The following is a 23,350-nucleotide window of genomic DNA, read 5'->3' as shown; positions in this document are numbered from 1 at the left end:
CAAGAGCTTTTGCCGTCATACGCTCTAGCTGTACAAACACGAGGCGGTACACTTGTTGCTTATTCTATTATTTTGACCTTCATCCTATGGCAAATTATTCAATATTACGAATCAATGTTATTATTACTTTCTCCAAACAGCATTGTAAATATGTTAAATGTCCCATTGATTGCGCCCTTTTACGTTAATAAGATCGCAATAATTTTTCAATTTTGACTTTACTTTAGAATTATTAGCACTGATGATATCTCAGTGCTTTCACCTATATGTTGGCCGTACATTTGAACATTTGATTTAATTAATTTTAGTTTGAACGTGCTATATCCACGGCATTTACATAACATCTTAATTATATTTTCTCCTTGTGGAGAAAATAATCTGAATATTTTCTGACTGCATGCGTTTGTTATCTTCAAAGTTTGTTGGAAACATATTGATATCTAGCACTGGGCATCATGCCGCAGACACGTAAAATGATGTACCACCCAGTCACATTATCCTGACACCAGGCTGACCAGTCCTACCACTAACCTCTTAATATTGAGCGCCTAGCGAGGCAGATGTTAGTATAATTATCTTAAGGTCTTTGGTATGACTTGACCGAGGTTCAAACCCGTGGCTTGCCACATCCGTGGCCACTAGAGCGGTCCTGAAATTATATCTTATTTTGTTATCGGTTAGAATTAGCAATAGATACACATAGTCTCTGTCCATATATGTTTTATCAACACCTTCTGATTTTTGTACAATTTAACAATCTTGGATAGAATTTAATTGATACAACACATGTTACTATTGTTGCATTTTTCATGTTTTGTTTCATCACATTTCAATCTTAATCTTGCTCCACAGCTTTTTAATAGCTTTTATTAATATAATTATTTACATGCTTTCTAGTCTTTTGCCTAAAATTAAAAAATACTTTATATCATTATATAGCCAGTTTCGTTTTAATATGTCCTAGCACAAGACTGGTTTTAGCTGTGTATGTTGAACTACACAATGACTTTAGAGGTGCATTTTGGACCTAAGCTTAACCACCTTTCTCAGTTAAATTGTTGTACTAAAAGTATATTCCTCCCATCGTAATTGTGCATCGGATAACCTTGTAGTCAAAAGTAAGAGTTAAATACTCTGGAATTTGCAATAATTCATATTTGTGTTCCTAGTTGATTGTGCTGTAAAATAACGGTAGCGAATGAAACCGAAAGATCTTTATCAGGCTGGAGTGCAATGCAAACAATTGCTTAAATGGAAAAAGAAACGTTCAAAGTAGGTGTCCTTAGAAGACAGGTTGCAAACCTTTCACAAGAATTTAACTAAGCCAAAATTAAAACAACAGCAATATCATACAAGTGTAATAGATGAACAAACAAGTAGCATAAAGGGAATATGTTTGTTGATAGGTCGCGTATTTGTAATATTGCTGTATTCAAGGGGTATGGTTTATGTAACAAACGACCTCAAAAAAAAAATCAAAAAAAAATCTTGAAATAGATGTGCAAATTAACACGGAGAAGTTAATTTTCATCCAGTCTGTGAGAAAAATGAACAAGTTTTACAAATGTTCAGGCAACAGAAGACAAGTAAGAGAATTAGCATAACTTCCAGCATTGACCATGCAACATTAAATTCACCTATTACAGTTGGCTGAACCTTGACTTCCTTAATGATATACAGGACCACCCCAATATAAAACAGATTTTGAAGAAATTATAAAGTTGATTTCTTTATCTCAGTTTGCACTTAATCGTTTCATAGCGGAAGGGTTAATGCTCAATAAAATAATGAAGTATTCACATACATAATAAATAGCCAAAAACAAACGTGATTATCTGAACAAAGTTTAAATGCATTTTGATGTTTATAAAAGTAAATGAAGAGGTGTTTGTGCGGGTGGCAGTGACAACAATTACTGAAGAAAACAAAATGTAGGATCGATCATATATAATTACCAAATTTAACCGATCTGTTTCGTACCTTTAAATGAGATTTAAGGAAATACACATTGCATTTTCAGTAAATATAATATTGCAACCATCCTGCAACGAAATTAGTTTTGTATCGATAAAAATCGACTAAATTTAGAGAGATTTGTTTAAAAAGATAAAACATTAAATATATGCCAACAGGAAAATATCAAGAACATAGACGTATTTGAAGTCGGTAGCAGCTAGCACATACGCTACAGCTTGTGGAGTGGGTGTTCCAGCTGCTTCTTTAGGAATTGCAGCGATATCAGCAGGAATTGTTACCATCTTCTTACCATCATGCGGGTTTATTTGTACTGTATTTAGTTTGATGCAAGAGGTTTCATAGGGAAGATGATATTGTAATGTATGATATTGAACAGTGATACTTTAGTACAGCTATGAGCGATGATGAAATATGTCTCGATGCGTGCAATATGATAGTTACCCGGTACAAGAGATTCAAGGAGATTTAAAATATGTAATCAGAATGAAAGTGATGTGTTATAACCGCGTTCTATAAACCGATATCGCAAACAGTCATAAAGAATGCATGTTTGTGATATTTTTTATTCGCAATGTTTCATAGTTATCGCGAGGGTTTAAATACACAATTTATGTATTCAGTTATGACATTATATGATACCTTATTTTAACTTATGTAAGCTGCATTTTAAACAAGCATTATGTGTAATATTTAATGTATTTACAGATACATGTTTACGGCTGATAGTTACCTGTATAACAAACTGTCGACGTAATGGAATAATGTTATATTTGACTTCCTTGCTTACCTGCTTATTACATAAATATAGTCGCTTAATTATACGGTATTTATTTTAGTATGGTCATTAAAATAAATTTTATTTTGTTAATGTTCTAAATTTGAAAATGTATAATAATGGGTGTTTACATTGGTCAATAGTTCCAGCTTCGGAGTTCAGACACTAATATTGTACTAAAGGTCACATTTAAGAGTGCAGTGCGGAGTTATCAATCTCTGAGATTATTCTTGCCTAAGACCATTTTAAGCACGAAATTGACATGACGTAAAAACTGTTTTACTTGTATAAAACAAGCAATTATATCATAGTTTAAGACGAATGATTTGTTACTTATTTAATTTAATTAATGCTTTATAATCGTATCAATATTTGGATAAAAGAGCGACGGATTTTGTTGCCCACATCAATTGCTTTAATATGGTGAACTTTTTAATGTAAGTAAGAAGAGTTATAACCGCTTGTATTAGTATGTAATGCTTTAAAATGTGATGTGGTGACCTGAGCTATGATACGCACAATAAAACTTTCTTTTTGAAATTAATGTATGTATGTATGTATGACACCCCGCGTATCTTTCAAATTGATAACTCAAACTTCAACCAGTCTCTAACGAGTAAATATAATAGCTGGATTACACTGCATGTTTTACAAATTGGACTGAGTTTCATGTAGTTAATAGTTTCAGTATCTTTTATAAACCATTCCCCATCTCCTTAGATTGAATTGCACTTCATTGTTTTGTATTGCATCACTTGTATTCCAAGTGAGACTTGATGAAATTTTCCTAGGGCAAATGGAAATAATGTGGAAAGGCGCTGTTATGTGTCCATATTATTATATAATGCAGCAATGTATTAAGTTCACATTTATTTCGTCACCTGTCATTCAAAGATTGCTAACTTATACAAATAAAGGGACTTGCTATAGGAGCGGTACAAAACCAAAGTAGATTCAAACTTAAATGAACTAATCCTGGCAACTGCAAGGCGAGATTGATATAATTGAATACACTTTTGAATGGATCTCCGTGTTGGGTATTGACATTTCGTTTATATTTGCCCATCCAAGGGAAGAGGCATAACTATAACAAACAACAACTGCTTATCAGTATTGTTAAAAGCATTAACTGGTTTCCCCAGAACAAAGACATATAAATCATTATTTAATAGCCCAGACGTCCACTGGATACATTAAATAAATGTACTGTCGTATCATTCTACTAACGCTATATCAAAATGAATTTAGAGAATGTCAAGTTTGATTACATTCCTGCAAATAATACAAATACAATTAATGTCATTTTGTGTTCACATATTCATTCTTTAACGAACCAACTTATATTTAACCCATGACTGCATGTTATAAACCATATATACGTGTTTTTCAATATAAGAATGCATACATCATCTGAAGACAAACCAATCATTTTCTGACTATAAATATATTTAAATTAGGACATCAATACATCACTTTGTGATACAACATACATCAAGTCCATATTTAACAAATAATCTTCACTACAGTAAGCCTGCATTTTCATAGCTCTGTGTAGTCAAATTCTATGTTATTTCTAGCATGGTCTGCACGCACATATAACATTATGTTTTCCAGGATTTATATAGCTGTATGTCTCTATGGATAAGTAAATCAATTGTAAATTAAACTTACTGACATTTTAAAGTACTTTCAATAACACAGAAACGTAAATCATGAATTGTTCAATTGTTAATGACATACAGAATTATGGACATCTTTAGCAAAATTGTTCAATGTTAAAGCACGTGGAGTCTTGTGCAATAAATGGTTAGCCAAGGCCATTTACGCATTTCTGTATATGTTGTTACAAATTTAAATTTATTACTCCTCAGTAAACTAATAGACTGCGAATTAAGAGATCGTTTTCATTTCATATCCTTTCCGACACTATTTTACTACATAGTACTACCGTCTATACAGTGTGCATGTACTTTCCTATTTATGTAATAACTATTTCACTTCTTGTCCATCGACCTTTGTATAAACAAGGGCAAGATAAATTTGTCTCTGCTTTTTAGATAACTTAAATAAATAACACAGAATATGGGCAGACTGGATATTGAGGGCAATACACAGACGAGGGAAGGTTCTTTTAGAAATTGACTAGCAAGCCGGAACATTATCCAGAAAAGACATTTACTTTGCAGATAAACTATTAATATTATCCAGTTAAAATGGTAAAAATGTGGGACTTCCTGAGGATCAGCCTTCTTAATAACCAACAGCTGATTTATTCCAAAGGCACCGTGCCTGTTTGTTTACGCTCCCCCACAATGGTTTTCCTGAATCAACACAGTGACATAAAGCAACAGTGTTATTTCTTTATCCATTAATCAAGATTGAGGTACTTTATTTTCTAAAATTCAATAAGCCAAACCTGTCTGTTCTGGCACCAGAAGGAGAAATAAGAAAAATAAATTACATTATATTCGGTAAGGACTGTTGGGTACATCATTCGTCATGTACATAAAAGTCAGGATTGTATCAAGAATGTCTCCAAGCCTTTTTTTGAGTCTTGACGGTATTACTTGTCCACAAATTGAATTTGACAAAACAACAATCTTCACTTTGGGATTAAGTGGGTAATAATTCTAGAACCAAAGGCAGAATGCAGTCCTAATGATAATTAATGTCATAAGACATTTGTCGATTTTTCTGCAGAACAACGCTTCTAAAATATGTAGTGTGACAGTAATGTTTTATTATAAAATTATCCAGTTGTTAACTTCTCATAAGTTGACATAAAGTATTAATGCTGATCTGATTAAAAATATTTCACTACTTCTTATGAAAATAGAATCTTAAAACGTGTCTACTACAAACTCTTTCTTGAAACACATAATATATGTGTATATATTATATATTGCTGTCATCACAAAGAACTCCATAATCAAACGTCTTAACCACACCACAACATTCAATTTCGACCACACATCGTTTGAACTAGTCCAAACTCTACTCACACTGGAGAAAAGGTCAGTCCATTTATTCCGCCTATATCGCCCTCCTTACTAGTAGAAAAATCAAGCTGACTGGAGCTCTCTTTTTGGAGCGTTTTCCGGATCTCCTGGAGTATGTAAATTCGATAGCTGGCAACCTGATTATTCTTGGAGATTTCAACTTTCACTTTGACTGTCCCGGAAACCCAAACGCATCAAAACTTCTAGATTCTATTACTGTTTTCAACATCAAACAGTCAGTTAACCAACCCAACCATAAACATGGTCACATTTTAGACTGGATTCTTTATAGACCTGACGACAACATTATACGGTCCTCCCTGGTATCCCATGAACCTGCATCAGATCAACTCTGCATTATATGCCATCTTGACGTATCAATCCCTAACCCTCCACCTTTATCTGCTACTAAGAGAAACCTTCGTATGATAAATAGAACCAAACCAATGCATGTCATCCAAGAACGCCTAACAACTTGCTTACCTCCTACCGCAGAACAACTCTATATCTGCCTGCGTTCATTGCTCGACAAATATGCCCCAGATACCAAGTGCAGAGTATCAATTCAAAAGTGTTCTCCATGGTATAGCAGTGTTAGGGACCAGCTTCGCAATGCTAAAACAGACCGCCGTAAAGCTGAGAGGCTTTGGCTTTCTTCCAGACTCACTATTCACAAGCAAATCTTTGACGCCGCTAAGAAGAATGTCACAAATATAGTCCATGCAGCGAAACCAGCCCACTACACTACTAAGATCATAAAAAGTTTCAGCTGCAAAGAGCTCTTCGAGATTACTAACAAGCTAATGTCAAGGAACAAATCTACACCACTTCCAACTACCTTCTCTGCAGTCGACCTTCCGGACATATTTACAGATTTCTTCCTTGACAAAGTACAAACCATTAGAGACAAGTCTGAAACCACAATTTCAATTGACTCATCGCCAACAGACAGTTGGGATACAAAATTTGAGCGGCAACCAATAGCAGTATTTGAACCTGTCTCTATGGATTTCGTACGTATAATCGTGATGAAGAGTGCACAAAAGTCATGTGAACTTGATCCAATTCCAATATAACTGCTGCTTTAGTGCTTAGATCCAGTATTGCTTTCACTAACTGATGTTATTACTACCTCTCTTTCATCCATAAAGCCTTTGCTGAAGAAACCAACACAAGACCATAACGATTTGAAGAACTACCTCCCAGTTTCTAATCTCGCATTCATATAAAAAAAATCTTAGAAAAGATTGTTCTATCCCAGCTTGTATCTCATCTGAATTCAAGCAGTCTTTTTAGCAATGTACAATCTGCATATCGCTCTTGCCACAGTACTGAAACTACTCTTCAAAAAGTAGGAAATGACATTATCTTTGCTTGTGAAAGCGGAAAGATTACAGTCATCACCCTCCTTGATTTGCATGCAGCATTTGACACAATAGACCATGCTATATTAATTCATTGTCTCCAGCATGTATTTGACATTCACGATACAGCCGTACTGTGGTTCAAGTCCTACTTGATTTACAGGACACAAATTGTGTCTGAAAATGGAATACACTTCATCCCAGTTGATCTATGTTGTGGTGTTCCACAGGGGTCTATTATTGGACCTTTTCTCTTCATTCTATACACTCTGCTGTTCTCAAGTGTCATACATTATCATCCAGTATCTCACCAGCTGTATGCTGATGACACCCAAATATACAAGTCTCTAGCCACCCAACTGAAGTTGATGCTACCATCCAAGGTGTAGAGAGGTGCATTTCTGATGTGAAATCATGGATGACATGTAACAAGCTGCAGATGAATGATAATAAAACTGAGGCCTTTCTCATTACAACACAAAGACTTTCTCGTTCACATCCTTTACCTATAATAATAAATATCAGCAACACCAACATTAAATTCACTCAATCAGTACGAAACCTAGGTGTTACTCTGGACAGTACTCTCACATTGCACCAACATGTCATGATCATATGCAAGGCTACATATCTTGAGCTGAGACGCATCAGCTCAGTTCGCAAATATCTTTCAGTTGATGCCACTAAAACACTTGTGTGTTCACTAGTATATTCAAGACTGGACTATTGTAATTCAATTCTGTCTGGTTCATCTCAATATCTACTCCAAAAACTTCAAAAAGTTCAAAACACAGCTGCTCGGATCATACTTAGAGTACCACTATCAGAGCACACCTCCCCGCTGCTCTGTACTCTACACTGGCTATACATTCGATCCAGAATCAAACACAAAATTTGTTCTCTGTGCTACTTTTCCCTGACGGACTCTAGTCCAACATACCTATCCGACCTCAGCCATGTGTACACACCATCAAGATAATTACGTTCCTCTTCTGACAATCGTATACTCATTATTCCCACTCTGAAAAAGGTCATATGGACAGCGTTCTTTTGCATATAAGGGCCCAGCAACATGGAATGAATTGCCCATTGAATTTACACACAAAGTCACAGTGATCACATTCAAGAGTGCTCTCAAAACTAACTTATTTCGACTGCAAGAACAAACTTAAAGACTTAATCATGTTTCCTACCTTAAATATTCTCAGCATGTTTATTTCTCTGTTTTCTTGTTTCATGGTGTTTGTGTTCTTAATCATATCATTATATATGTGTCTTTTATCTTATAGATGTTGTCTAATGTTGTAAACCGCTTAGAGCTTCTAAAGATTAGTCGCTATACAAAGTCCTCATTTATATTATTATTATTATTATTATTACTACTACTATATATGTGTTCGTGCATTTGTATGTATGCCCTATTTCTGTGAAGTAGTATGGGGTCATAAATGTATACTTAAAATCTTTGTGTTTAAGTTCAGAAACTAATCGCAATATTTGGACAATTGCGTCAACTTTTTAAAGACCATTTGTTAAGAAATTAATACGTTTAAATATTTACTCTGATGAGTAATCGTAAACAATGACAACAACAACAACAACAACAACAACAAGACATGGTTATGCCCCGTGTATTCAAAATGTCGTGTTTCCTTGATAATATAATATTTTAAGAAAGATCTAATCACTAGTGTCACAGCTCAAATGACAGAGATACTTTTTATAACTTTGTCCAAATTATGTAAGTAAATGATGAAATTTACGGACTTACTTTTATTATATGTCATCATCTAGCTGTTCATATGTCTTACCTGGTAGGACACAATCTACCTGTCCATATGTCTTACCAGATAGGACATGTTATTACTTTACATCTGCCATACCATCCAGCTGACTGAATGTCTTGCCAGATAGGACATGGTATTACTTTAATTCTGCGATACCATCCAGCTGACCAAATGTCTTACCTGGTATTACACTATCTAGCCGTCCAAATTTCGTACCTGATAGGACACGCTATTTATTGTGTCATCCGACACCATCTAGTAGTCTAAATGTCTTTCCTGGTAGGACACAATCTAGTTCTCCAAATGTATTACTTGGTAGGACATGATATTGTATCTACGACACATACCATCTGTCAAAATTTCTTACCTGACATCACACCATCCAACTGATAAGACAAGGTCCAGCTCTCCAAAAATATTTGAATTGATGAGACACGTTATTTCTTACTTATTACAAAGAGTTTCTATTAAGATTTCAACAAAATCAAATAAATCCGGCTTTCTCAATAACGTCACGTTTGACATAGGAAACGAAACGTGCTTGTGCATAACGTAGGATAGTTACTGTGTCTGCCAGGATCAGTGATGATAATTAGCAAAGGTCATTCATAGTTTTCCTCAACATACTACCAAAATGACATCAAGCGTTCGTTACCAGATTTGATGAGACGTATTAGATGGCATGAGTGAAGGTAATATTTTGTTTTTATTCTAGTTTCCATTTTCACTTATTTAACCACATTTTGTGTTCCAAAAGCAATAATATGGGTCATATTAAATTACAACAAACCAATAAAATCTTTATTTTACGCTTTAGTAATTAAAGCCTGTGGTAGCATTAGTAACTCAGTTTAATTCCATGTACCTGAGGTGCATTTAGTTATTTGAATTCATTCCAAACACCTAAGGTAGTTTTAGTACGTTAATTCATTTAGTGTAAAATTATAACAGTTTTTACGCAGTTTATCGAAATATATACTCCACTGTATTTTATATTGTATGCATTATCCATAAATATAGCTCTAATTTATTTCGTATTTAACGCACTATTCATAAATGTGTACTGTACTGTATTTCACATTTTTGCGCAATATCTCTAAATATTTATTATATTTCATATTTTACGTAGTATCTCTAAATGTATACTCTATTTCCTATTTTACGCAACATCTCTAAATATGTAGTCTATTTTATTTCATAATTTGATCACAACCCATAATAATTTATATCATAGAATTTTCATTGTCCTCTATGTATTGATATACTGGGTTACATTATAGTAGCGACATATACGAAGATCATAAAACCGAAGAGGGTCCGAAAATATGAAATGTAAGCAGTCAGTCGTATTTCATGGAAACTGACTGTCATTCATAAACTATGCTATATAAAAGTTCTTGAAATGTATTGTGGGCTTAACAGCATGAAAACAACGGCCACCGTAAATATATTAATTCGATATGCACTGTTAAATATATGGGAACAAGTGGAATTTAATTCGAATTCGACAGACACTACGTATAGTCAATCACCATAAAATTATGCCAGGGCATAAAAAGGACGCAATCACACAACTGTCTATTTGAGAAAAAAAATAAGATACATCAAATAGCTTCCATGCCTTTATTCACAGTAATTACCGGCAATCACGCAATGAACTGATGTCGAACTACTTACAATAGCCTGCATAAACAACATTAATTGCTTTGTCATATCAACATAGATTTTGTTTATAACCCCATCTGTCAATATAATCAATTATTTGTTCAATATTCAAGATATCTACTGGAGACTAATATCCAATGAGGAAATACTTCCCAAGAAAAAGTTTTGTTATTTATGTCTCCTTTTGATGTGACGGACGGAGGTTAGGGTGATGAATGCAGAATTAATATGTACATAGTTTTTTGTTCTGCATTATCGGCGGTCAGTAGTTATCATTGTGCATAAAATTAGTTGAAACCTTGCGCTTCTGGGTAAGCTCCTCGGTGTGGTGAGAACATGAGTTCAATCAGCAATCAGATACATACATGTTAAACAGTAAACTTCGTCCTTTGCATTCTATCTCTTTATTATATATATATAGTTACTAGGAATGATATGAATTCTGATTTGAAGTTCAGGCATTCAAGTTCGATGCTTTCTTCGTTGTCACCTTTTGCAGGAATTCCCAAATTTCACTATGTTTCTGTACATATATGTTGCAATAACTTTCAGAAAGTCATAATTTCATTCTTGTCACTGGTGTAATAACATATATTGTTAATTCATCTGAAATATTTTAATACCCCAAAATATAATTAGTTCTTTGTAATTAATGCCCGGTATTACTTATTTCAGTTTTATAGTGGATTGGAAAATAATTTTCAGTTTCAGGAATGGAGACTACTGTACTCTTGCTTTTCTAATTATGTCCGATTATTTGCAGTGACAACTATGACAGGCAATATGTTGTTGCCCATTTACCGTGTGACAAATGTGTCAGGTAATGTGCCGATCATGCGTTGAGTAACAACTGTGACTGATAATCTGCCGATGAGTTACTGAGTTACAAATGTTTCACGTAATGTGCTGATCATTTACTGAGTGACAACTGTGTCGGGTAAACCATCATTTGGAATCAGATAGTTAACTGTGATTCGGTAAAAGGCAGCAATAACATTTCAGAAGTATGATATGTGCAATCATAAGGGCAGGATTTAATATTTCATGGAACATCGCATTGATTAATTGTATGGTCATCTTTGTTTATTTTCCTCGTCTATTTATCATCCGTTTATTTAGTATTTAGCCGTGTGCATTTGATTGTGCCTTCACCGCACATTGTATTAGCCTTAATTTGCATATATAAGGAATCGGCATGCATCAATCTATCGGCGCTATAATTTATGAAGCAATCTATTTTGCAATTACAAAGTGAAATATAAAGTATCAGCTTTGTAATTTCGTCAGCATCCATGTATGATAGTAGACATATTAATATTTTAAGCAACTGTTCAAAAGATATATCTAAGCAATTGGGAGAGCAGATTTAATTGTCTCTTGGTAATATTTAACTAACCGTGGTATGATTGTGTCTATCGCATTAGAAAAAGATCCCACAATCAACTTAAGTCCATCCAATCCGTCCAATTTAGCTGATTCTGTCAAATGTATATCACACTCTGATCTGAATCTTTTCATAGCGATATAACTGTCTAAGCGTATGCTATAGTTTTTAAAGATCTTATTTAGTGAAGTAAATTTGTATCTAGATAATTTCATTTTATATCGACTTGGTGAAGCTGAGTTAACCAATTTAATGATTAAACTGAGCAGCCGCACAGGGGTAATTTGCTGTGCTACATAGTTTCGCATGCATCAATTTATCGAACTGATAGTTTTGATAATCCAAAAAAACTGATTTGATTAATTTTTGTGGTAATTTCTTGTTAGCGAACGTTTTATTAATGCAAAAAATTTAATACGGTATTTATTCTGTCCAGCAAAAATGCATCTTTGTTGAAATGCATGATTGAATTTTTTCTATTGATTATTTGAAAGAAAATAGAATGAATTCAAATGTACTAATGATGGTATGAACTAATATTTAATTTTCATTGCACTTTATATTTTAAAGATCACATATACTTATTTGTAGGCTTTGACACTATTTCACGTCGTTTTGAAATTAAGTGAAAAAAATCAACTTTATTTCTTCTCATTTATTCTGCAATATCGTGTATTACCCTGCTAGTACATTGCCTACATTGTAGCCGTTCTATCGTGTGTTCCATCTGTACCATTTTATTATTCAACTGTTATGATTAGGGATCTAAACCCTTATTCCTAATCTGTTTCATTTTTGTGATCAATATACATTCGCAGGACGTGCATATACGCATATGGTGTGAACAGTTTCGTCTAACCGTTTCATAGTCTAGTGTACTTCTTCCATCAACTGTCACATTCTGCAACTTCATTGTCTTTGAGAAGCACACAGTTTCCATTCTCCCTGATACTGATGTACACGTATTGTGCTTAAGACATACCTTAAGCCAAAGATGCTATTGGCAGGACGTCTCAAGGAGAGGTGTGTGTTCTATGCTAGAAAACTTTTATTTTCAGCCATTTATAACGTTTCTTTAAACAGTCAAATATTTGAGATTTAAGCCATTTTTTTAAATATTCCTAAAGTTGATTTAAAAAAAGCAACTTCGTATACTCAGTCACCATAAAATTTGTTCAAATCGAATTTTACTTTCCACAAATTATGACTTGATCGAATCATTGTAGTTAGATATATTACATTTCATGAGATCTTTGTAAAATATTGTAAATTCAGACGAGTACAGAAATTCCACGTCAAATATGTAATGTAATCCATCTTCATATTGTCCAATCTCGATCATATCAGAATTGCATTAAAAAGTGCAGGATATCTTTTCAATTTTGAATGTTCTGCAATCAAAAAATACACATTTTTTAATTGATCTTTGTATTTTTGCTTTAATATTTCTGTCAACTATAAGAAAAACTGTTGGGTTATCACAACACAGATGTGCGACATTATTGATGTTGCATAATACATTTAATAATATTTTATGTTGTGGAAATGCTATAAGTGGACTGTATCGTCAGACATGTATGCGATCTTGGATCTATACACGATTTGCCGTTCGTTGTGCGAGTAACAAGATGTGTGAGTGAACGTGTATGTAACGATGTGTGAGTGAACGTGTATGTAACGATGTGTGAGTGAACGTGTATGTAACGATTCTTCTTTGTACCGTCATGGCATGAATTCCTGCTTTTCAACATCGTCATTGTGAAAGTATATAGTGCTTGTATTACGTATCAGTTCAAATTTTAAAGTGTGCTAATTAATACTCTTTCAATAGTTCGATTAATATGTTAATCAACACAAGGATTTCCAAGATAAAGGTGGATATAACAAATGACAGGTTCTTTTGTTATATGTAGCCCAGTTATTCATTATAGAGGACTCTTGTTTATTTTACTCTCTCACTCTTTCTCTCCGTCGAGCCTAATATCCATCATTCTCTTTTCCCTGTCTGTATATATATATATATATATATATATATATATATATATATATATATATATATATATATATATATATATATATATATATATATATATATATATATAAAACGACCAAATTGTTTTAGCGGGCCCGAATATTTCGTTCTTTAATATCATCAGTTTTTTACAATAAACTGAAACACATCAACGTTGAATGCCGAATTAAATTTTGATCTATTATTTCAATTTTACGCGTCCACTGTCAGAAAAAGGGACTCTCTTCGGACTTGGAAATGAAAATAGCATCTAAATTCCTGACACACTCTGGAACAGATTATTTCAAGACAGCAAATACTGTAGCAGACTTTTAAGTGAGACAAGGATCTGGATAATGTCTCAAGGGCACGCGAGGTCGAAAAAATACTTGACACGCTTGCCGGCAAAGATTAGGACTGTCAAAAAGCAAATCTGAATTCATTGCAAGATAAAAAGAGGCATCTCTGAATGCCACTCTTTGCATAATTAAATGCTTTCAGGTAAGCTATTTAACAAAGATTATGATTATATGCTACCATTTAATTGTGATTGCCGCTATTTATTTGTACGCATGATCAATGAAACATTTGAATCTGGGTTTTATTTCTTTTATAAATTCAATATCAGGGCTCTATTACCCAAGCAAATTGCCTAGCTTTTGATGCTTGCCAAATAAGACTAACACATCTGTTTCGGAATGTCAGAAGCATACAATTGATTTTTAATATAGAACAATCACTGCATACGTATATTTGAGTACCTATGACTGTCATTTGTCTTCACTCTCATGTCAAAATGTCGGAACGACCCACTAAGAATAGTACAAATTAAACTATTACGCAATTATGAAGTTAGTTGGATCAATGAGTATGATTCTTTTCAAAAACCCACATTGAAGAAACTAGAGGAAAAATGCAGATGTTATACAGAAATTAGAATTCTATTTAAAATCCACACATGCATTCGAATAAATAACCCGCTCTGTACCTGCAATCCGTCAGCATTGAGAATCAAACAACAAGCCTTGACTTGCGTATCCGCTATGTGCTGTTTAATATTTCGAAAGTATGTCCATTTCGGAGTGAGTACGTAGCTCTTCATTAATCATTCAGTTTAGTTTGTTTACACATAAACAATTAAACTCACAAACGTGATTGGATTTAGTAGAATGTTAAAATTTCATGTGGTGGGCTAATGGTTGAGATACGAAAGGTTTATTTCGTTTTTCAGGCCGCCATGTTGGGTTAAATTAAGTCCTGTTCTTGACGTTAAATTTGCTTGACAAATTCTATCTTGCTGAATATATTCATCCTCAGTACTAGTATTACGAAAGCTGTAGATTATGAGTATCATGATGAATGCAACGGTATTAGTGTCCATATAGCATGCTTGTTATTAAAATAACAGTTATTAAACAAGTACGTCTAACTTGAAACCCCTCTTAAAATGACAATAAACATTTCAGACATAATCAGGACCGCTGATCGGATAGTGTTTTGAATAAAGACTGTAGCTGATATTGAGAAGCCTATAGTCACATTTGTTTGAAAATCCCTGTAAAATCAGTGTGGCAAGAAAGTAAGGAATCGGTAACAAATCAAATATTTACTTCATCAGAAGTGAATGTAAGATGAAAGAAAGAGTCGTACAATACAACCTGAGAAGAAGGGGAAGCACTTCAATTTCCACCACGTAATTTACCAATTATGCGCCTGTTCAGAATGAAATTCATTTAACAACCTGAGAGAAAATGTTCATTCAAAATTCACCCTGTGTACCCTAACCATGTTTATTATGGGCAAAATCCACAGTTGAAAATATGCTTTATTTACATATCAATTGCATGCAACTAACTCAATGCAAACGTCTCACTGGTCACCTTTTCTATATATATAGATTACAGAATATACTATTTTGTTTTAAACATATATACTGTTTATACCCTTCATGCTATCAGTGTTAACATAATGTGCTTATAAAATATATTGATATATGAGCATTTATGTCCATACTGAAATAATTACCTAAATAACAAACAGCATAGAAGCTATGATGATGTTCTATTATCTCTTAAGATAATTGAAAAATAAATGTATTTAACTATTACAATATAAATGTCATGTTTTGAACAAGAAGACCCGAGAGATTAAAATGCACGCAATATAGGGCAAAAGCAAAATTACCCAGGCATATATTTGTTTCGAATGTCTTGATTATAAGGATACACAAAGAGGAAGTCATACACTTTCAACCGTATTTTGATGAAATAATGCACAAAACCTCTCTTCTCGGAATATATTCTTATAATGACAGATTGTCACTTGTATCAGTTGTTTAATTAGATAATGGTATAACACATCGTTATACTGGTTCCGCTATAAATATGACAGTCCCAATTGTTTGACTGGACAAGAACAATTTACCCCATTACATTTATACCGGAGACAATATCATTTTTCAATAGTAAATGTGTTTCAGACAGCAAGGGATTGCACTGTTATAAGATCAATGACGAAAATTAATCATTGATATTTTTCGCATTGCATATTCGTATTCGGCCAAATTGTATTCATGCAAATTTGTACATGTCTTAACTGTTTTCTACCTACTTTGTAACGCGACATTGTTATACTTCGTAACATGGACCATTACGGAAATTACTAACGCATCAGATAATGTATATCTTCTGTGACTGGTAGATACAAATCCTGTATAATATTATACAATATTTGAAAACGAAAATGAAAATGTTTGACTTGACATTATTGTTTTGCTTCCATTCTTTGGTATGTATATTGAATGTGTATTGCGTGTCGCCTGTTGTCCATGACTACATGGTATATATTTATATATGTATAATTTGTATTGTGTGTTTGACCTTTGTCCCTAACGGAGTGTAGATCTTTGAGCTTTGCAGAGTAAATTCTTTGTAAAAAAAACCAACATATTACACAGATAATGTTTGTCGATGATTGTATCCCTTTTGTATAAAAAAGCATATTACAGCGAATTTTGTCTACGATTTTAGATACTATAGTAAGATTAATAATAATTGTGAGTACATATGTTTACTTGGTTTCGACTTCTAGACACATCCATGGTTCTGACTCTAGAAGATTCAAGAAATGAATTTCGTTTACGGTTTGATGGAAATTTCCATTAAGATGACCCTCATTATCACTTAAGGATTTTATAATAGTATTGTCTATATTAGAATTAATTATTCCTACATTAATTTCCTAAATGAAATTTGTATTTTCATTTGAGATGATTCATTTATTTAAAAAATACCCATTTGAGTTACTACCTGCTCTTTGAGATTATGGCTAAATCACTACTTTGGAATTGTTGTGATTTCATTGAAAGAAAATTTGAATTAAATAGTGTGATGCATCAAATCTATTAGACATCAACACTATTCCTGGTTACTGGCAGATCAGCAGTTTCAAGATTGGAATTGATTAGGAATACTATAAACTTTTGAACTTATGATATAACAGCAACAACTATTTGGAATTTGATTTGCAATACTGTAAGTTCAATTAACATTTTCACTTTGTATTCCATGGAAAAAATTATTCGTTGAATTTATAAAACTTGTTGGTTTTCATTATTATCTGGTTCTTATTTTAAAACCATAAATTGGTAATATCTTTTAACAATTAATAACAGTAATTGCCACTGCACATTTTGAATTAAATTAGCATTGATTACGTATCATATTTTGATTTAGAAAATAGTACATAATTATGTTATGTAACACAATGAACACACATTATCATATTAGCTTTGTTACGTTCACGTACACTGACGTCAACATAATGGATCCCATGAATCCCAAAAAGTAAATTCATCATCGATGTAATTAAGTTTTGTTCAGTTATTTTATGTTTATTATATGTGTCAATACGTTTATTATCTTTGGGTTTTGCGTTAATATATCTGTTATACCTGCCCGTCCATATGAATTTTTTTCCTTGTCAAAGCTATATCGTTTTGAAATGTTTTAAGAGACCGTCGCCGTTGATGAACTTCGCAAAGAGGTTCTACGATCACTTCACATTTAAGGAAACAATGAGTAATTATATATTTTAAAGGGTTCTTATGTAACATGTTCTTTTTGTTTTTACGTTTTGCTGTTGATGAAAGAAAGGACGTTGAAAATGTAGCAAGAAAATTGCAGAAAAAGGAAAGAATGGTCAAAACACGGAACGTTATGAAATGCACATGGTTATGTCTAAAACTGAAATTCTCTCTCTCTCTCTCTATCTCTATCTCGTGCCCTTTATGCTCATCATCTTGTTTTTTTTTGCACAGATTCATACATTCTCTCAGGTTTGCTCTGATGTAATCAAAATAAAGTACAACTGAGTGTCTATCAATGACACAATGCAATGTGTAGTAATTTGGGTCTAATGCAACATGTTATTTTGGATTAATATTTTTGCTCTGTTGCTTTACGAAATGCATATAAACAATAGAAAGACTGGTATTTTGTATATCTACTTCAGGCAGTGGCGGCTAGATCGTGAATTGATTTCAAGGCTGGTGTCAGATTGTCCGTCTTTTCATTCTTGTCAATTAAATTGACGACTTCAGTGTATCATATTTATTTGCAATCTTGTGCCGAATATGCCTTTTAGAGTATCGTGAAAATATTGCTAGAAAACGAGCTATAAAAAGGCGGACCTGGAACTCCCCATCTCATAAAAAAGATGAACGCCAAACAACCTGTCATTTTCCGAATGTAAGATTTTTTGAAAGTTACATAGGTAACCTTTTTCCCTGTAAACGCTTAAAATATTGCGGTTCCATCCCACAGACCCCGTACTTATATGTTTAAGCTACCCACCCCTGTCCTCACCAACATATTTCCCTTGATCCTCTCTGGAATAATAACGAAGTTTCTTAGGCAATCTTACCAAACATACGTAAACACGGCAGGCGATCTAATTCGTCAGTCGTCCCCGTGCTTCACTAATATGCGTACTACATTGACGGCTGTCTGTATGTCAAAATAGAAGGATCGGAGTAATGGATAATGTAATATTTTTTAAATAGACATATGTGTTATTTCAACGTTTTGTATTATACGTGATACAAGATGATAAAAAATGTCTTAAAGTTAAACAATTTACGTAAAGGAGTATTTGTCAAATATACAGATTCACGTGGTATGGAGAGAAATATACCTAGCTCATCAAATTTTGCAACTCGATAAAAAAGAAATAACTTTTTGAGATATGGGTATAAACTTGACATAGATATTTACAAACTTAACTTATGAAAGGTATTTTGCAAAACTGTACTCGTTTACTCAGGTAATCAAAGAGCAAAATGTTAAATATACTATGTCTAAATTTAATTTTAGAGAAAAAGAATCAAAGGTTACAAAAGAGAAATAATACTTATCTCCTTTACTAAAGGTCTGAATAATCGTCCTATGTTTTTTTGTGTGGCACCATTGCTATCATTAAGTTAATTCCTTGTGTTGTTTTGGGTATGGTTGTTTTGTCACATGCTTAGGATCTGAACCCTAACTCGTGCCAGCAAGCGTCTTCAATCTCGGACTGATATATCTGTATATGCAGTTCATATAGCAGTCAGAACTTACTGGACGCTTGAAACGATTTTATTACTTTCCTTTGTACCTTTTTCTTTAAAAGACTAACATACCTTCTTGACTGCTATAGATTATGAGCATGTCTTCCCACCCGTAGTGCCTGATCAAGTCTAGGTAGGCTTTAGCTAGCTGTTCTGCCTCAGGATGCAAGTTGATGGAGAAAGCAGCGGGTGGCAACGTTGAAGTGTCCATCCTTGTCTCTATATGAGGGATTTGCAGACTGGAACAAGCCGAGTTTACAAATGCAGCCAGAGTTTGGTGTTTTGGTCCAAATAACGCCATTGCATCTAACGCAATCTGATTACAAACTGAAATAAGGTTTGTGAAGACAACTTTCAAGGATTTATTGAACATAGTGAGGATCAGTATAGTATGGTTACTTAAGAATCAATATTGGAGGAATACTGAGGTTAAGTAAATCTGACATGGAAATATTAGAATGAAAATATATAATGCTACGTTCTATTGATTCTTCTGATACGATGACAGCCTGTAGACAAATAAACTTTAATATCACAATAACGCAGTTGGTCACGATAATATGAACTGAATAAATTGTTCGGTGACAGTTTCTATAACGAACGCTGGATTAGCTCTTTCAAATAAATCATGGCGAGCTAGACAGTTAAGGCAACATTGCTGTCCTTTTCATTCGTGTAAAACAAGCACAGCAAATAAATAGCTAAAACTTATGAGATGGCGGCAAATTAATTTCCCCAATCGAGTTAACTAACAAGTAAAGATTTATACCAAGTGTAATAACTTTGGGACTGGAAAAGCCAGTGAAGAAAAAACGCACTTATCAATCCACTTTTTTTTTTGCCGTTTCAAACCACATTGTACGAAAAACGGCCACTTCTACTTTGCCTATCTGATAAAAAACTAACCATTAAATATAGTTTATTTCATGTTATTTATGAATTGATATCCTTGGGTTTTCTTGTTCTTCGTTAATGTTAAATTCCAGCATATGGTCTGCATCTAAAGTTGAGTAGACGAACGAATTCCAAACATGAAAATGACAATGGTTTGTTGTGCACATATACTATTGGTTGAAAGTTTTGTGTTACTCATCTAAACTAGGACAATGGCTTCCGAATAGACTAATTATCAAACTATAAAATAATTAAGAGGAAGCGAGAAATTACATAGATACAAAATGCACTTTATCATAGCCCATCAGTTAACAAATGAAGGCTCTCACCTCTTTTAGAAGCATCAAAACTATTTCTTGTTGGAAGACGCTGAATATCATAAGTTAGCTTTGCGTTAAGCAAAAGTCCTCTTTCGTGGCTAACTCTATATACGGCATATTTGAATGTATTCTCCATGTTTTCCTCTGCGTCGTCTCCAAATAAGCCACCTGTAAATATATATAAAAATTAAGATTATTCTAGAAACAAGTTGTTCACGAATTTGATGATAAAATCATCGTCATCCTGGTTCTGATATTGTGTCTTGCCTTTCATATAAATATTGTTTAGTTCAGAATTACCCATTTCATATATTTTCATTGATCTTAGTGGAATCAATCTGAGTTGTATTTTAGTTAATACTTGAAAGAATTTATTCATTCACATTTATTAACTGTAACTACAACTTGCACAGCAACATTTTCGGACTAAACCTCTACTTTGGGAGTACAAGAATTCATTCAAGAATTTTTTAATAATATCGCTGAGATACGTCAGGATTGTGGGCACATTAGCACTGCTGTAGGCTATTTGCATATCAGCACATTCAAAATTGACTCTGTTATGTTCATTTTGATTTAATTATATCTGATTTAATATATAATTATTTCAATTTAATTGTTTATCAGTTTAAAAAAATTATTTTTCATTGCATGACATTGTAATGTAAATTTATTCACTAGAGATGATACCTTTTTTCAGAAAATAGTTTGACCTTGACTGTTAGTTTATAAAAACCGGGTGTTGATTTAAATCCTGCCCTTGTTTCAGAATTTGTAGCAACCTTCATAAACAAGTTATATTGTATTTTAAAATGTTTGGTTGTTTTTGAGGTCAAGATGGGTCTTTCTTTGTCTTTAAGATGTAACTCGAACTCGAACGTGAAATCAATGTAACGTTTTATTAATAGGACCATTACAATTTTATTCTTGGATTATTCTTGGATTATTTTTGGATTTGATTCTATAAAACCGTAAGTTCATATTTTTTAGTTTTACAAAATAATTCCAGTGAAATAAATTATTGTATTTTTTCAAAGCTTGTTGTTTTCACTATTTCTTGCGTTATTGTTTATTCGATCCTAAACAAGTGACATAAGAGCCTAAACAAGTGACATCAGAAATTATATTCGAAACATAATTGGAATTCTTTTGGAATAAGGTATACTTTTGAACTTATGATGAACAATTTAGAACGTTTTGTTATTTAATTCCCAAACTGTGAGGTTTTTTGATTTACATTTTGTGTTCAAGGTAATTAAATTATTTACTTAATTTTATGCAACAAGTTGGTTTTCGCTCTTTTCTGTTACTTGGTTTAAGACGATCGAGTCGTTCAAGAAAATGGTTGGCACCCATCCGCGATAAAATTACACGAATGTCTCTAAAATATCTCACAATTTTCTTTAAATTTAAAGTTACTTTGTTTCTGAATCTGTTTTAGTCCTAGCTAATTTAAATTTACATTTTTGAGAACTATTTTGTGAAATCAACATGCTATCACAATGTCATCGAAAGTAGAGAACTTTATTTTACATCTTACTCAAGACGGGTTTGTGTCTTGAATAAGGACGAATTGCTTCTGCATGCCAAATATGATGTTTCAAAAGGGAAGGATTTTTCGAAAAGCAAGAAATATTAGTATTTTGCTTGAAAAGAGTTTTTAGGACAAATGTTCTTTACGTTTTGATATTAAGTATCTACCTGCTACTGTAATAAAGTTAGAAGAATTGAAATAACAACACAGATGAATACTGAGTTAGGAACGCTTCAACTTCAAAACGAAATTATGGAAATACAAAATCAGAAGGAGGAAAGGGTTATGTAAATGCAAAAAAAGGAAGAGGTTAGAGACATGTGATTAACATGCTAAATCAAATTCAAAATGCGAAGGAAGACAAATGCAATTGCAAAAACAGGAATGGCAGCGAGCGTGAGAAAGAGAAGACAGGCAAATGCAAATATAAAAATACGAGAGGGGACTTCAAATACAGATAGATTAAGAAAAAGAAGAAATATAAACGCAGTTCATATGAAAAAAATAGAACTGCCTCCCCCTCGTTATTACACACAAGTTCAAGTATTGATGTTTTCAGAAATGTAACATTTGGACCCCCTTTTCAGCAAAAATAGTTGATAGCTATTTTATTCACTTTGACAAATTTGTTGAAAATTTGAAATGGCTCAGAGAGAACTACCATGTGTTATTACAAACGTTACCTGTTAGCAGAATTTATGATAAACACATCTCACGGCCAGTGCAACGGATTACTGATCATGATGTGGTTACAGAACATATCTTGAAGGATTATGAGTTGGTACCGGAGGCATTTTTTATAAAAGTGTAGGAATTGTAGAAAAGAAACTAAACTTACATATGTCGAATCTTCATGGAAAAAGAAAAACAATTTAAAAGATGGTGCTCAGCCAAGAAGGTTTACAAAAAGATTATGATAACCTCAGGCAACTGATATTAATAGAAATGTGCACGAATTCTTTTCGAAGTAGTCTACGGATCTATGTTAATGAATACAGGTGACACATTTTGAAATATATTGCTCGTACAGCTGAC

General features: G+C 33.2%; 1 protein-coding gene across 2 annotated transcripts in view; it reads right to left on the bottom strand.

Annotated features, from left to right (window-relative positions):
- Positions 1 to 23,350, bottom strand: part of LOC149796424 (glutamate receptor ionotropic, kainate 2-like) — a 342,732-nt gene that overhangs the window by 84,180 nt on the left and 235,202 nt on the right. For both annotated transcript variants that reach the window (XM_089960221.1, XM_089960222.1), the window contains exons 2-3: positions 20,791 to 20,949; positions 19,640 to 19,894 (exon numbers count right to left, since the gene is read on the bottom strand). In XM_089960221.1, coding sequence (XP_089816347.1) covers positions 19,640 to 19,894; positions 20,791 to 20,949 — 414 coding nt within the window. The remainder of the gene's footprint in view (positions 1 to 19,639; positions 19,895 to 20,790; positions 20,950 to 23,350) is intronic.

This window comes from Sinohyriopsis cumingii, chromosome 6 (assembly GCF_028554795.1).
Source record: "Sinohyriopsis cumingii isolate HCF-2022 chromosome 6, ASM2855479v2, whole genome shotgun sequence".
Lineage (NCBI taxonomy): Eukaryota > Metazoa > Mollusca > Bivalvia > Unionida > Unionidae > Sinohyriopsis > Sinohyriopsis cumingii.
This window is presented reverse-complemented; position numbering and strand designations above follow the sequence as displayed.